Source organism: Oncorhynchus mykiss, chromosome 16, assembly GCF_057628025.1.
Source record: "Oncorhynchus mykiss isolate SJ-2025 chromosome 16, ASM5762802v1, whole genome shotgun sequence".
In the NCBI taxonomy this organism is placed as follows: Eukaryota; Metazoa; Chordata; class Actinopteri; order Salmoniformes; family Salmonidae; genus Oncorhynchus; species Oncorhynchus mykiss.
The window spans coordinates 5,455,535-5,470,203 of NC_143037.1; the positions used below are offsets into that span (position 1 = coordinate 5,455,535).

Genomic DNA, 14,669 nt, shown 5'->3' on the forward strand with positions numbered 1-14,669 from the left:
TTCTCTATGAGAAAACAGTTAGAATTGGAATTTCAGGTTACTTCACGAAATGGACCAAATTGAAAATGACCCCAACCCTGTACAACACTCGACACTCTCACTAAAAGGTGTGAGCCGCCATTTTTTTTGTTCTACCACGGCTACTGCTCTCTCACGTGTCCTGCAGGGTTGGGGTCAATTCTCATTCAGTTCTGTAAATCCAAGAAGTAACTGTAAATTATAATTTTCCTACATTTGTCTCTATAAGCAAGTTTCCGACAACCTTTTTTATGTGAGTATAGTATAGTCGGATAAAATAAAAAATCACGACAGAAAACATTTTGTCGGTAAACTTTCCAAATGTCAACAAAACAAAATACTCGAGACAAGGCAGGATCTTTTTGTGTCTGTAAAATAAATTACGCTAGAAATGGAAATGCTTTAATTAATGAATTAAATTGAATTAATTGGGTACTTTTCCCATTCCTGTGCAGTGGGTATTGAATGATATGGATGGGATAGGCCGATTTCCATTCAACCTTTTTATGCGAGTAAAGTAGACCTACATGTCGGATTAAACAAGGTCATAAACTGCTGGAAACAGCTAAATTCTTGGTAAACTTTAAAGACATCTTTTTTAAATTTTTTATTTCAACTTTATTTAACCAGGTAGGCTAGTTGAGAACAAGTTCTCATTTACAACTGCGACCTGGCCAAGATAAAGCTAAGCAGTTCGACACATACACCAACACAGAGTTACACATGGAATAAAACAAACATACAGTCAATAATACAGTAGAACAAAAGAAAACAAAAAGTCTATATACAGTGAGTGCAAATGAGGTAAGATAAGGGAGTTAAGGAAATAAATAGGCCATGGTGGCGAAGTAATTACAATATAGCAATTAAACACTGGAATGGTAGATGTGCAGAAGATTAATGTACAGGTAGAGATACTGGGGTGCAAAGGAGCTAAATAAATGAATAAATATATGACTGTAGCTCAGTAGAATTATATGGAATCCCATTTAGCTGATATTTTTTTTAATTCGGTACGGACTTTTATCCGCAATAAGTCAACTTGATGGAAACTCATCTCTGGTGGGAAACTATGCACATTTTTATTAGTATAGATTTTAGAATATTCGTATGAAAATCTGTCGCCAATTGGATGGAAACTTGGTTTATGAGACACGTTTTAATTGAAATTAGATTTGAAACGGATTGACTCCCAACCCATGTGTCCTGCTGCCCTCCCAGCTTGATAACACAACTCCTTCTTTTGTGTTCTGCTGCTCCTATTGTGTAACAGGGCTGCCAGGTGAGTATCGAGGACTCTGCCCCGTTAGTTGTTTGTGACTTCAGATCACATCCATCTGTCAAAAGAGAGATAGAAGTGACATTCATCTTCCCATTTCTGTTGTCTTTCATTTTTTTCCAGACTTTTCTGTGAGCTAACTGGTGAAAGTGTACCTTCGTTAGTTTCTACACAACACCAGATTTCCATAAGCGAGACTTTCACGCTTTTTGTTCTTTCTTCCCCTGAAGTACACAGCAGGAACCTTTAACTCTCTCTCCCTAACACACACACACACACACACACACACACACAGTCCCTGTTCGGTGTGTATAGGTCCTTGGAGATCGTACGTGAGCTTGGCAGTATTAATTAGTTAAACCATAGCTTCGTCGGAAGTCTCATGGTATAAATCAGCTAAAGAGGGGTCGGAACCTGATGTAAATCAGTGAACCCTCGCAACACGTCAAACCAATCAAATGCCTTGTTCCTCCGAGTGCCGTAGTAAAGACTAAACGTGACAACAAAACAACCACGGGTTTTCAAACCATTTTAGAACGTTTGCAGTGCGCTGGTTTTCAAACCATTTTAGAACGTTTGCAGTGCGCTGGGTTTCACAAACCATTTTAGAATGTTTGCAGTGCGCTGGTTTTCAAACCATTTTAGAATGTTTGCAGTGCGCTGGTTTTCAAATATTTTAGAACGTTTGCAGTGCGCTGGTTTTTAAACCATTTTCGAACATTTGCAGTGCGCTGATTTTCAAACCATTTTAGAATGTTTGCAGTGCGCTGGTTTTTAAACCATTTTAGAACGTTTTCAGTGCGCTGATTTTCAAACCATTTTAGAATGTTTGCAGTGCGCTGGTTTTCAAACCATTTTAGAACGTTTGCAGTGCGCTGGTTTTCAAACCATTTTAGAACGTTTGCAGTGCGCTGGTTTTTAAACCATTTTAGAACGTTTTCAGTGCGCTGATTTTCAAACCATTTTAGAATGTTTGCAGTGCGCTGGTTTTCAAACCATTTTAGAACGTTTGCAGTGCGCTGGTTTTCAAACCATTTTAGAACGTTTGCAGTGCGCTGGTTTTCAAAACATTTTAGAACATTTGCAGTGCGCTGGTTTTCAAACCATTTTAGAACGTTTGCAGTGCGCTGATTTTCAAACCATTTTAGAATGTTTGCAGTGCGCTGGTTTTTAAACCATTTTAGAACGTTTTCAGTGCGCTGATTTTCAAACCATTTTAGAATGTTTGCAGTGCGCTGGTTTTCAAACCATTTTAGAACGTTTGCAGTGCGCTGGTTTTTAAACCATTTTAGAACGTTTTCAGTGCGCTGATTTTCAAACCATTTTAGAACATTTGCAGTGCGCTGGTTTTCAAACCATTTTAGAACGTTTGCAGTGCGCTGGTTTTCAAACCATTTTAGAACGTTTGCAGTGCGCTGGTTTTCAAAACATTTTAGAACATTTGCAGTGCGCTGGTTTTCAAACCATTTTAGAACGTTTGCAGTGCGCTGGTTTTCAAACCATTTTAGAACGTTTGCAGTGCGCTGGTTTTCAAACCATTTTAGAACGTTTGCAGCTCGCTTCTCTGTTGTTTCGAGATGAGTTAAAGCTGCAGCGAGAAGGGAGAAATGGTCTACAATGCTGGCTTTGTGGGGGATGTTTCTGAAGTGATAATTGGTTGTAAAAGCTAGCATGAGGGACAAGAAGTAGCTAGCCACAATAAGGTTTGTTTTAAGAAAAGTCAACTAAACTTGTAAGCTACCTAGGTATAACTAACTAGCAAGCTACTAGTTAATTAATCACTCTCACGATTATAAAGCCAGCAAAATGTTAATAAAAACAGCATATTATTGACCTAAAAGGTTAGCTGTGTTAGCCCAGTCGCTAGCTTATTCAGGGTCAGTTATATATAGAGCAACCATGTACTGTCTATCGATGGGAACAACTGCAATAATTTTTCAAGCAAATTAATTCAATAAATTAAAATGAACCTCATAAAATGTTTGCTGTAATGCTAATCGCTAGTAATTTAACTGTTAGCTGTAATGCTCATTTCCTGTAGCCTAAATGTTAGCTGTAATGCTCTGAAATGCTAATCTCCTGTAGTTTAACTGTTAGCTGTAATGCTAATCACCTGTAGTTTAACTGTTAGCTGTAATGCTCATTTTCTGTAGCCTAAATGTTAGCTGTAATGCTAATCTCCTGTAGTTTAACTGTTAGCTGTAATGCTAATTGCCTGTAGTTTAACTGTTAGCTGTAATGCTCATTTCCTGTAGCCTAAATGTTAGCTGTAATGCTCTGTAATGCTAATCTCCTGTAGTTTAACTGTTAGCTGTAATGCTAATCGCCTGTAGTTTAACTGTTAGCTGTAATGCTAATCGCCTGTTGCCTGACTGTCATCTCCTTATTGTCATACTGTACCTACATTACAAGGGTTGGATTTGCACTAAACAATTGTATATGTCAGCACTTAAAAGGCATGTACACAATCTGATATATAATTCACCTCATATACATTGTCTAATGTTTTAAATTGACAACATAGAGCTCAACATGTAAACAATGTGTGAGTTTGAGCTATTCTCTGCTTCAGATGACAGATGCCCTTGAGGCCAGCAATGCCATCATACTGTAGGCCTATGGCTGCGTTGGCGATGCATGTCATATGGTAAGCTGCACAATGGATTCACGTGGCTGATATACTGAGAGAGAGAGAGAGAGAGACAATCAAATGAAAACAGATTAGAGATCTTAAAACTAGACAAAAAAATAGACATTAGTGTAAACAACAACAGATAACTGGTATGTAAATATTAAACATTAGTGTAAACAACAACAGATAACTGGTATGTAAAGATTAAACATGTTAGTATAAACATTAATATATAATTGAGTAGTAACAAGTAGTCTGTTATTACTAAAGCCTCATTTCAGATGAACAACATAAAACTGCATACCAACGTTGTTCCACTGATCCCTGATCTACTGGCTGAGCAGACTTCGATTCCAGCCCAGCAATAAGCACAATTGATTATCAACTCAACTAGATTTGATAAGTTGAATCAGGTGTGTTATTGCTGGGCTGAAACAAAACCCTCTAAGTCCAGCAGAACCTCCAACAGAGTTGGATGGCTCCAGCAATAGGTTCCTACATTGTGTTTAACTGTATTTTTGTATACAACATTTTCTAACATACTGTAGATAAGCCTAGACATATAACCCAAGGCATATACACCCTTAGACTCTTGTGCCGTTCATTGGGACTTCTCTCTTCATCTGCAAACAGGCTTTCAAAGCTTTACATAAGCTGAGGACAGAAAACATAGTCAAATTAGACACCACTGTTATATAAAAGGCCACTCTAAAATGTATTCTGTTCGCCAGAGAACAGAATGTTTATTTCTCTACCATAACCCTGGTCTCCCAGCCTGTAAACTGACTAACTCGTTATTTTATCTTTATTTAACTAAGCAAGTCAGTTAAGAACAAATTCTTATTTTCAATGACGGCCTAGGAACAGTGGGTTAACTGTCTGTTCAGGGGCAGAACGACAGATTCTGACCTTGTCAGCTCGGGGGTTTTGAACTTGCAACCTTCCGGTTACTAGTCCAACACTCTGACCACTAGGCTACCCATTAACCACTGCTCGAATAGGGTTGGAACGTTACAATGTCAGTGTGTTGCTCTTTCCCGAAGTCTGGATCTCGTTCATTTCACTCATCGTTCAGTGTTTGTTCTGTCTGCACGCTTCACACCAGAAATACACGCTTGATCAATATCGCCTTCATGCTAAAATGTCCCTAACGCAGGCGTCATTAACTACTGTAGGAACCTACTGTGCTTTTATTGATTTCCAATCTGTGTGTGTTCGTGTGTGTGTATGTAAGTAAGCATGTGGGTTGTGTATGTTGATATGCATATGAGCAAGTGTGTGTGTGTGTGTCTGTCCGTCTGTGTCTATAGCTGGGCTTTTTTACGTATGACAATGTGTATGAGCAAATGTGTTAGTGTCTGTGTGTGAAGTACCAGGAATACAATCTAATCTATATCCTTTCTCTCTCTCCCTCTCTCTATCCCCCCCTCCTTCCCATCTCATGTCTATCCTCTCTCTATTCTCTCTCTGTCCTCTCTCCTCTCTCTCTCTCTCTCTCTCTCTCTCTCTCTCTCTCTCTCTCTCTCTCTCTCTCGCTCTCTCTCTCTCTCTCTCTCGTCCTCTCTCTCTCTCTCTCTCTCTCTCTCTCTCGCTCGCTCTCTCTCTCTCTCGCTCTCTCTCTCTCTCTCTCTCTCTCTCTCTCTCTCTCTCTCGCTCGCTCGCTCTCTCTCTCTCTCTCTCTCTCTCGTCCTCTCTCTCTCTCTCGTCCTCTCTCTCTCTCTCTCTCTCTCTCTCTCTCTATTCTCTCTCTGTCCTCTCCTCTCTCTCTCTCGCTATCTCCTCCTCTTTCTATTCTCACTCTGTCCTCTCTCTCTCTCTCTCTCTCTCTCTCTCACTCTCTCTCTGTCTCTCTCTCCTCCTCCTCTCTCTATTCTCTCTCTGTCTTTTCTCCTCTCTCTTCTCCCTCCCTCCATCTCTCTCCTCCCTCCCTCCAGACGATGAGCAGAAGGATAAGTCTCTGTCTCACCACACCATCCAGCAGCTGATCATAGAGAAGGACCAGGCTCTTTCAGACCTCAACTCTGTAGAGAAGAGTCTGGCTGAACTGTTCAGACGTTACGAGAAGCTGAAGGACGTCCTCGAGGGCTACCGCAAGGTGGGTACACACAGAGAGACACATACCTACACACAGACACATGGACAGACACACACAAACACCAACCAACCTTACTACCGCACACACTGCTAATGGCTGTCTATCAATGTCGACGATGACGTATGTCTGCTTACCGTATACCTTCTAGTGATATAGTAGATGCTCTTATCTAGAAACACTTCCAATCTGAATTAGAATTAGAATTAATTCTAACAGAATTAGACCAATCACAAAACAGGATCTTTGCAAGTGTAAACTTTCTTTCTCTCTCCTTTACCTGTCTCTCAGAATGAGGAGGTGCTGAAGAAATGCGCTCAGGAGTACCTGTCCAGGGTCCGTAAGGAGGAACAACGTTACCAGGCCCTGAAGATCCACGCCGAGGAGAAACTAGACAAGTGAGTGCACCTCGCACACTCTGGTTGCACTCACCGTGACATTCAAAGCATGTTAGAACTCATACGTATTCAACCGAGTCAAGTCAAACTCCATCTATAGTGGATTGTCTCAAAACACTAAATTAAATCAAAACAGAAAGATATAGACAACCACAGATATTATAGAATCTCAATCGGCCAACTGTGATCCAGTTACTTGTTGTTGATAGAGGTGATCAGATGATCTCCATGACACTAACATCCTGTATGTTCTGACCACCATGACACTAACATCCTGTATGTTCTGACCACATTGACACTAACATCCTGTATGTTATGACCACCATGACACTAACATCCTGTATGTTCTGACTACCATGACACTAACATCCTGTATGTTCTGACCACCATGACACTAACATCCTGTATGTTCTGACCACCATGACACTAACATCCTGTATGTTCTGACCACCATGACACTAACATCCTGTATGTTCTGACCACCATGACACTAACATCCTGTATGTTCTGACCACCATGACACTAACATCCTGTATGTTCTGACCATGACACCAACATCCTGTATGTTCTGACCACCATGACACTAACATCCCGTATGTTCTGACCATGACACTAACATCCTGTATGTTCTGACCACCATGACACTAACATCCTGTATGTTCTGACCACCATGACACTAACATCCTGTATGTTCTGACCACCATGACACTAACATCCTGTATGTTCTGACCATGACACTAACATCCTGTATGTTCTGACCACCATGACACTAACATCCTGTATGTTCTGACCACCATGACACTAACATCCTGTATGTTCTGACCACCATGACACTAACATCCTGTATGTTCTGACCACCATGACACTAACATCCTGTATGTTCTGACCACCATGACACTAACATCCTGTATGTTCTGACCACCATGACACTAACATCCTGTATGTTCTGACCACCATGACACTAACATCCTGTATGTTATGACCACCATGACACTAACATCCTGTATGTTCTGACCACCATGACACTAACATCCTGTATGTTCTGACCACCATGACACTAACATCCTGTATGTTCTGACCACATTGACACTAACATCCTGTATGTTCTGACCACCATGACACTAACATCCTGTATGTTCTGACCACCATGACACTAACATCCTGTATGTTCTGACTACCATGACACTAACATCCTGTATGTTCTGACCACCATGACACTAACATCCTGTATGTTCTGACCATGACACTAACATCCTGTATGTTCTCACCATGACACTAACATCCTGTATGTTCTGACCACCATGACACTAACATCCTGTTTGTGTATCTCAGGGCGAACTCCGACATCGCCCAGGTGAGGATGAAGTCCCGTCAGGAGACAGCAGCGTACCAGGCCTCTCTCAGGAAGGAGACTATGAAGGTGGACTCACTGGAGAGAACTCTTGAGCAGAAGGTACTGATCTCGGATAAGTTTAGCCTTTTTTTTCACAATGGATAAGATTTCATGGACGGGGGGACCATGAAGTCCTAGATAATCACGCTTTGTCAATAAATGCCCCAGGGTGCACGCATTATTTGTGACGGACACAGGATTCAAACCGAGGTCTCCTGTTAGCCCCCTGAGCTAAAGGCTAGACAAATATTTTAGTCACAATTTTGGGGGGGACGAAATGAACACGGAATTACTCTAACCTCCTGGTTTTTGTCTCTCTTCCTTAAAGAACAAAGAGATCGAAGAACTGACCAAGATCTGTGACGAGCTGATCGCCAAGATGGGAAAGAGCTAGCAACACTGAACACGTCCATGTCTCCAGGGCCTGAGGGGAAGGAGTGGTAGAAGAATAGAAGAAAGAGAACCACATCCTCTCTCTTCAAACCTTCCCTTTGGACTGATGGGCAGCTGGACAGATGGACAGTTGAAGCCAAAGTGGTTTCTGGATTTAATATACTACTGACTGACTGTGTACGTGTATCAACTGGCATCATTGCACCCCCAGAGTATTGGGGAGGGCCAATGGTTTTCTTCTGTTTCACCCAGTACATTTTGATGTGCCAATGTGCAAAACATGTCCTGTATCAGGGATCCGGTGAAAGAGTGTTTTGAAATGTACTCTATATCATAAATGAGAGAGAGAGTGTGTGTGTGTGTGTGTGTGTGTGTGTGTGTGTGTGTGTGTGTGTGTGTGTGTGTGTGTGTGTGTGTGTGTGTGTGTGTGTGTGTGTGTGTGTGTGTGTGTGGGTGGGTATGTACAAGTGTGCAACTCAGTCTCATGTACACATTTACAGTTTGTACACATGTTGTGGTGTGTGTGTGTGTGTGTGGTGTGTGTGGGTGTGTGTGGTGTGTGCGCGTGCGTGCGTGTGTGTCTGAGAAAGCGTGTGCGTGATAGAGAGAAAGGTGAGTGCATTGATTGAAGATAGACCGATATGCGATGTGGTTGCCATGACAGCAAATGATGGGGAAATACGGCTCCCTCTTCCAACTCCTGCTGTGTCTTCAATCCTCAACACTAGAGAGGGAAACACAGAGGAAAAGAAAACCATATATATATATATATAGAATAAATCAATGAATCGTTCAGTTAATAAGAAATAAACTTGATCACAGAGAACTGCATGTGGAAGTAGAAAAATACAAACGTCCTTTCGTGTTTTGTAAGTAGGAAGTTGATGATTATAATAGAGATATATATATATATATATATCTGCATTTTGATACAATATTGTGCTTAATTAAATGGCTTCCCTTGGTCGTGTTACCGTGCAGATACTTTGTGAGGCGTAATTTTATGTCATATCTTTTCTTGGAGAAAAAACTAAACGTGTGATGGGATTTTATTTATTTTCATTGTAATATTGAGGACGATGAACGGTAATTGTTCCTGTAATGATCAGGTGTTGGGACTGAGGGTAGGTAAAGTAATTCAATCTTGTGATCTCTATGTCACAGTCCTGTTATAATTGATGTGTTCACAAGGTGGAAGCAATTGAAAAAAAAAAGAGCTCTGCACAGCTACACGTCTGGGTTCAAAATGTTGAGTGTTTGTTCTGGCCTAGAGTGCCAAATGGGCGGAGTTTGCAGTTTTGGGACTATTCTATTAATCTGTTAAACCAGGCAACATCAATCAAGCGCCGAAAATGTAATTTAATTGATTTCTAATACTATTTGAACCCAGGTCTGCACAGCTATAGTGTACAGCATCTGAAATGTGAAATAAAGGAGGACAGTAGAAACATGGGATGTGGCTTCTTTGTGAAGTGATTAGGCCAGCGTTTCCCAACCCAGGGGTCGCAACACCACGTGGGGTCGCCTGATATGAAAATGGAGTCCTAGGAGGAAAATGAAAATTGCACGCACGCACGCACACACACACACACACACACACACACACACACACACACACACACACACACACACACACACACCTAGGATTCTCAGTGCTGTGGGAATGACAGAAACGGTCTCATGTTTATTTCAGAACACCTCTGTTCATTTTTTTAACGTTTGCGGTGTGCACATGCCTTCACACTCAACAGAGTGAATTCAACACTTTCGAAAGTGTTGAAATGTTAACATTTAAGACAATGTTTCTGTCACCCTACACAGAGTAGAAAAATTAACACTGGCTGTGTGAAATTCACAATACGCTGAACTAATTAGTATTTCACTCTACTCTGAAGTGAAATATAAAATGCACTCACTCTACAGTGGAATAAAAATGTAATTAAACGGTGTGATATATTTCCCTGGGTGCCTTTTCCTTTTTGAGTGAATAGTAGAGATACTACCCATGACTATATTGGTAGAGATACTACCCATGACTGTATTTGTAGAGATACCACCCATGACTGTATTGGTAGAGATACTACCCATGACTGTATTGGTAGAGATACTACCCATGACTGTATTGGTAGAGATACCACCCATGACTGTATTGGTAGAGATACCACCCATGACTGTATTGGTAGAGATACTACCCATGACTGTATTGGTAGAGATACCACCCATGACTGTATTTGTAGAGATACCACCCATGACTATATTTGTAGAGAAACCACCCATGACTGTATTTGTAGAGAAACCACCCATGACTGTATTGGTAGAGATACTACCCATGACTGTATTGGTAGAGATACTACCCATGACTGTATTGGTAGAGATACCACCCATGACTGTGTTGGTAGAGATACCACCCATGACTGTATTGGTAGAGATACTACCCATTACTGTATTGGTAGAGATACCACCCATGACTGTATTGGTAGAGATACCACTGATGACTGTATTGGTAGAGATACCACCCATGACTGTATTGGTAGAGATACCACCCATGACTGTATTTGTAGAGATACCACCCATGACTGTATTGGTAGAGATACCACCCATGACTGTATTGGTAGAGATACCACCCATGACTGTATTGGTAGAGATACCACCCATGACTGTATTTGTAGAGAAACCACCCATGACTATATTTGTAGCGATACCACCCATGACTATATTTGTAGAGATACCACCCATGACTGTATTTGTAGAGAAACCACCCATGACTATATTTGTAGAGATACCACCCATGACTGTATTTGTAGAGAAACCACCCATGACTATATTTGTAGAGATACCACCCATGACTGTATTGGTAGAGATACTACCCATGACTGTATTGGTAGAGATACCACCCATGACTGTATTTGTAGAGATACTACCCATGACTGTATTGGTAGAGATACTACCCATGACTATATTAGTTATTGACAGATACATGGTTGATGAATTAGTTCCTTTAAAAAGGCCTGTGGCTTTCACCAAGGGCCCGATATCCCGACATGAATCCGTCAGCATGCTTCAGTTAGTCTGGCGCCTAGCCGAGCCAAAGGAGTGAGCTCCCATACTTCCTTAAACTACTTTCGCTTGATAAAATAGTACTGTTTGTCCATTTTGAGACACTGTAGCCAGTATACTGTACACCATCTTAGAACGAATCTGAGATAACTCAAGAAATCTGTCATTAATTCATACGTTTTTTTGCTGAAGTAATCTCAGTCGCATAATTTTACATCTAAGATGTTTGTTGCGGTATTTTTCAATAAAAGAAATGTGCATGAAAATGGGTTATCTCTCGTTGAATGACAACAAAGCCTTATTAATGAATCCCTACGGTTGACTATTCAACTATGAAGGGGCGTAGACTTTGGCTCCGAACTTCAGCTTGTCTCCACAATTTTTCTTGTGTTTGTGTGTCTGAACAGCCGGAAAAAAAACCCTCACCGAAGTCCAAAACAAACAAAGAAAAGTTACAAAAAAGTAATCTTAATATATGCACGAAGTCTTCGGCTGGAAAGCACGCGGACGCCTTTCCAAAATAACGCCTCTCCTACGCACTTCTTAGTAGTTGGTATTCGGTCTTACCTTATGAAGGTGCGTAATGGGCTTTGCAGGTGTGGTTCCCTTGTGCACTCGTAATAAGTCTTAATTCAACCACTGAAAATCCTCATCCCCTTTTCAGTACATTTAACTTAAGCCATCCCTTTAAATACGGTGTGCCTTTAAATAGAATTTTAATGAACAGACTGGAATACATCGAGAGAACGGAATTCTGAAAATAGTGATCAATGAAAGAATGCCATCTACCAACTGGTAGTTTTAAAATACCAGTTGGTAGATGGCACTGCGCCTTAGACCACTGTGCAAGAGGTGTCACTACAGTCCCTGGTTCGAATCCAGGCTGCATCACATCAGGCCGTGATTGGGAGTCCCATATTCTACTCTAATTCTCAGTAATTATGGAACTGTTATCGCGTACGTTGTGAATCGTGCGCCAGGCTCCAGGTTTAACCTGCTAAGTGTGGTCTGAATGATTCTAATGGACAACGTGTCCCAAATTATTACACAACGTCAACCTAATATAATCCACTAATGCTAGCGAACCTCGGGAACAACTCAAACGGACATGACAGAGGAAAGAAAGGTAAATGGAATGGGATGATGCAAAATGTAGGCTACAAACTGAAGGAAACTAAGACTACAGTTATGAATGTAGACTACAAACTGAAGGAAACCAACTCTACAGTTATAAATGTAGACTACAAACTGAAGGAAACTAAGACTACAGTTATAAATGTAGACTACAAACTGAAGGAAACTAAGACTACAGTTATAAATGTAGACTACAAACTGAAGGAAACTAAGACTACAGTTATAAATGTAGACTACAAACTGAAGGAAACCAACTCTACAGTTATGAATGTAGACTACAAACTGAAGGAAACTAAGACTACAGTTATGAATGTAGACTACAAACTGAAGGAAACTAAGACTACAGTTATAAATGTAGACTACAAACTGAAGGAAACCAACTCTATAGTTGTGAATGTAGACTACAAACTGAAGGAAACTAAGACTACAGTTATAAATGTAGACTACAAACTGAAGGAAACTAACACCACAGTTATAAATGTAGACTACAAACTGAAGGAAACTAACACCACAGTTATAAATGTAGACTACAAACTGAAGGAAACTAAGACTACAGTTATAAATGTAGACTACAAACTGAAGGAAACTAAGACTACAGTTATGAATGTAGACTACAAACTGAAGGAAACCAACTCTATAGTTGTGAATGTAGACTACAAACTGAAGGAAACTAAGACTACAGTTATAAATGTAGACTACAAACTGAAGGAAACTAAGACTACAGTTATAAATGTAGACTACAAACTGAAGGAAACTAAGACCACAGTTATGAATGTAGACTACAAACTGAAGGAAACTAAGACCACAGTTATAAATGTAGACTACAAACTGAAGGAAACCAACTCTACAGTTATAAATGTAGACTACAAAACTGAAGGAAACTAAGACCACAGTTATAAATGTAGACTACAAACTGAAGGAAACTAAGACCACAGTTATGAATGTAGACTACAAACTGAAGGAAACTAAGACCACAGTTATGAATGTAGACTACAAACTGAAGGAAACTAAGACCACAGTTATAAATGTAGGCTACAAACTGAAGGAAACTAACACCACAGTTATGAATGTAGACTACAAACTGAAGGAAACTAAGACCACAGTTATGAATGTAGACTACAAACTGAAGGAAACTAAGACCACAGTTATGAATGTAGACTACAAACTGAAGGAAACTAAGACTACAGTTATAAATGTAGGCTACAAACTGAAGGAAACTAACACCACAGTTATGAATGTAGACTACAAACTGAAGGAAACTAAGACCACAGTTATGAATGTAGACTACAAACTGAAGGAAACTAAGACCACAGTTATGAATGTAGACTACAAACTGAAGGAAACTAAGACTACAGTTATAAATGTAGACTACAAACTGAAGGAAACTAAGACTACAGTTATAAATGTAGACTACAAACTGAAGGAAACTAAGACTACAGTTATAAATGTAGACTACAAACTGAAGGAAACTAAGACTACAGTTATAAATGTAGACTATAAAACTGAAGGAAACTAAGACCACAGTTCTAAATGCATGTGGGTATTACTGACGGTGGCTCCCGATAGTGGCTAGTATAAATAATATACAAAAAATAACAATGGAGAACAACCCGGGTATTCTAAACCACATACATCAACTAGGCAGGCTCAGTCCTATGGCAGCCCTATGGCAGCTCTATGGCAGCTCTATGGGAGCCCTATGGCAGTCCTATGGCAGCTCTATGGCAGTCCTATGGCAGCTCTATGGCAGCTCTATGGCAGCTCTATGGCAGCCCTATGGCAGTCCTATGGCAGCTCTATGGCAGCTCTATGGGAGCCCTATGGCAGTCCTATGGCAGTCCTATGGCAGTCCTATGGCAGCTCTATGGCAGCCCTATGGCAGTCCTATGGCAGCCCTATGGCAGTCCTATGGCAGCCCTATGGCAGCCCTATGGCAGTCCTATGGCAGTCCTATGGCAGTCCTATGGCAGCTCTATGGCAGCCCTATGGCAGTCCTATGGCAGCCCTATGGCAGCCCTATGGCAGCCCTATGGCAGTCCTATGGCAGTCCTATGGCAGCTCTATGGCAGCTCTATGGCAGCCCAATGGCAGTCCTATGGCAGTCCTATGGCAGCCCTATGGCAGCTCTATGGCAGCCCTATGGCAGTCCTATGGCAGCTCTATGGCAGTCCTATGGCAGCTCTATGGCAGTCCTATGGCAGTCCTATGGCAGCTCTATGGCAGTCCTATGGCAGCTCTATGGCAGCCCTATGGCAGTCCTATGGCAGCTCTAT

At 41.0% G+C, this 14,669-nt stretch overlaps 1 protein-coding gene across 22 annotated transcripts in view; it reads left to right on the forward strand.

Annotated features, from left to right (window-relative positions):
• LOC110491279 (transforming acidic coiled-coil-containing protein 2) overlaps positions 1 to 9,653 on the forward strand; it is a 212,832-nt gene extending 203,179 nt beyond the window's left edge. For all 22 annotated transcript variants that reach the window (XM_090201791.1, XM_090201792.1, XM_090201784.1 and 19 more), the window contains 4 exons: positions 5,864 to 6,024; positions 6,313 to 6,419; positions 7,752 to 7,872; positions 8,141 to 9,653. In XM_090201791.1, the coding sequence (XP_090057917.1) occupies positions 5,864 to 6,024; positions 6,313 to 6,419; positions 7,752 to 7,872; positions 8,141 to 8,206 (455 nt within the window). In that variant the 3' untranslated portion in view covers positions 8,207 to 9,653. The remainder of the gene's footprint in view (positions 1 to 5,863; positions 6,025 to 6,312; positions 6,420 to 7,751; positions 7,873 to 8,140) is intronic.
• The last annotated feature ends 5,016 nt before the right edge of the window (positions 9,654 to 14,669 follow it).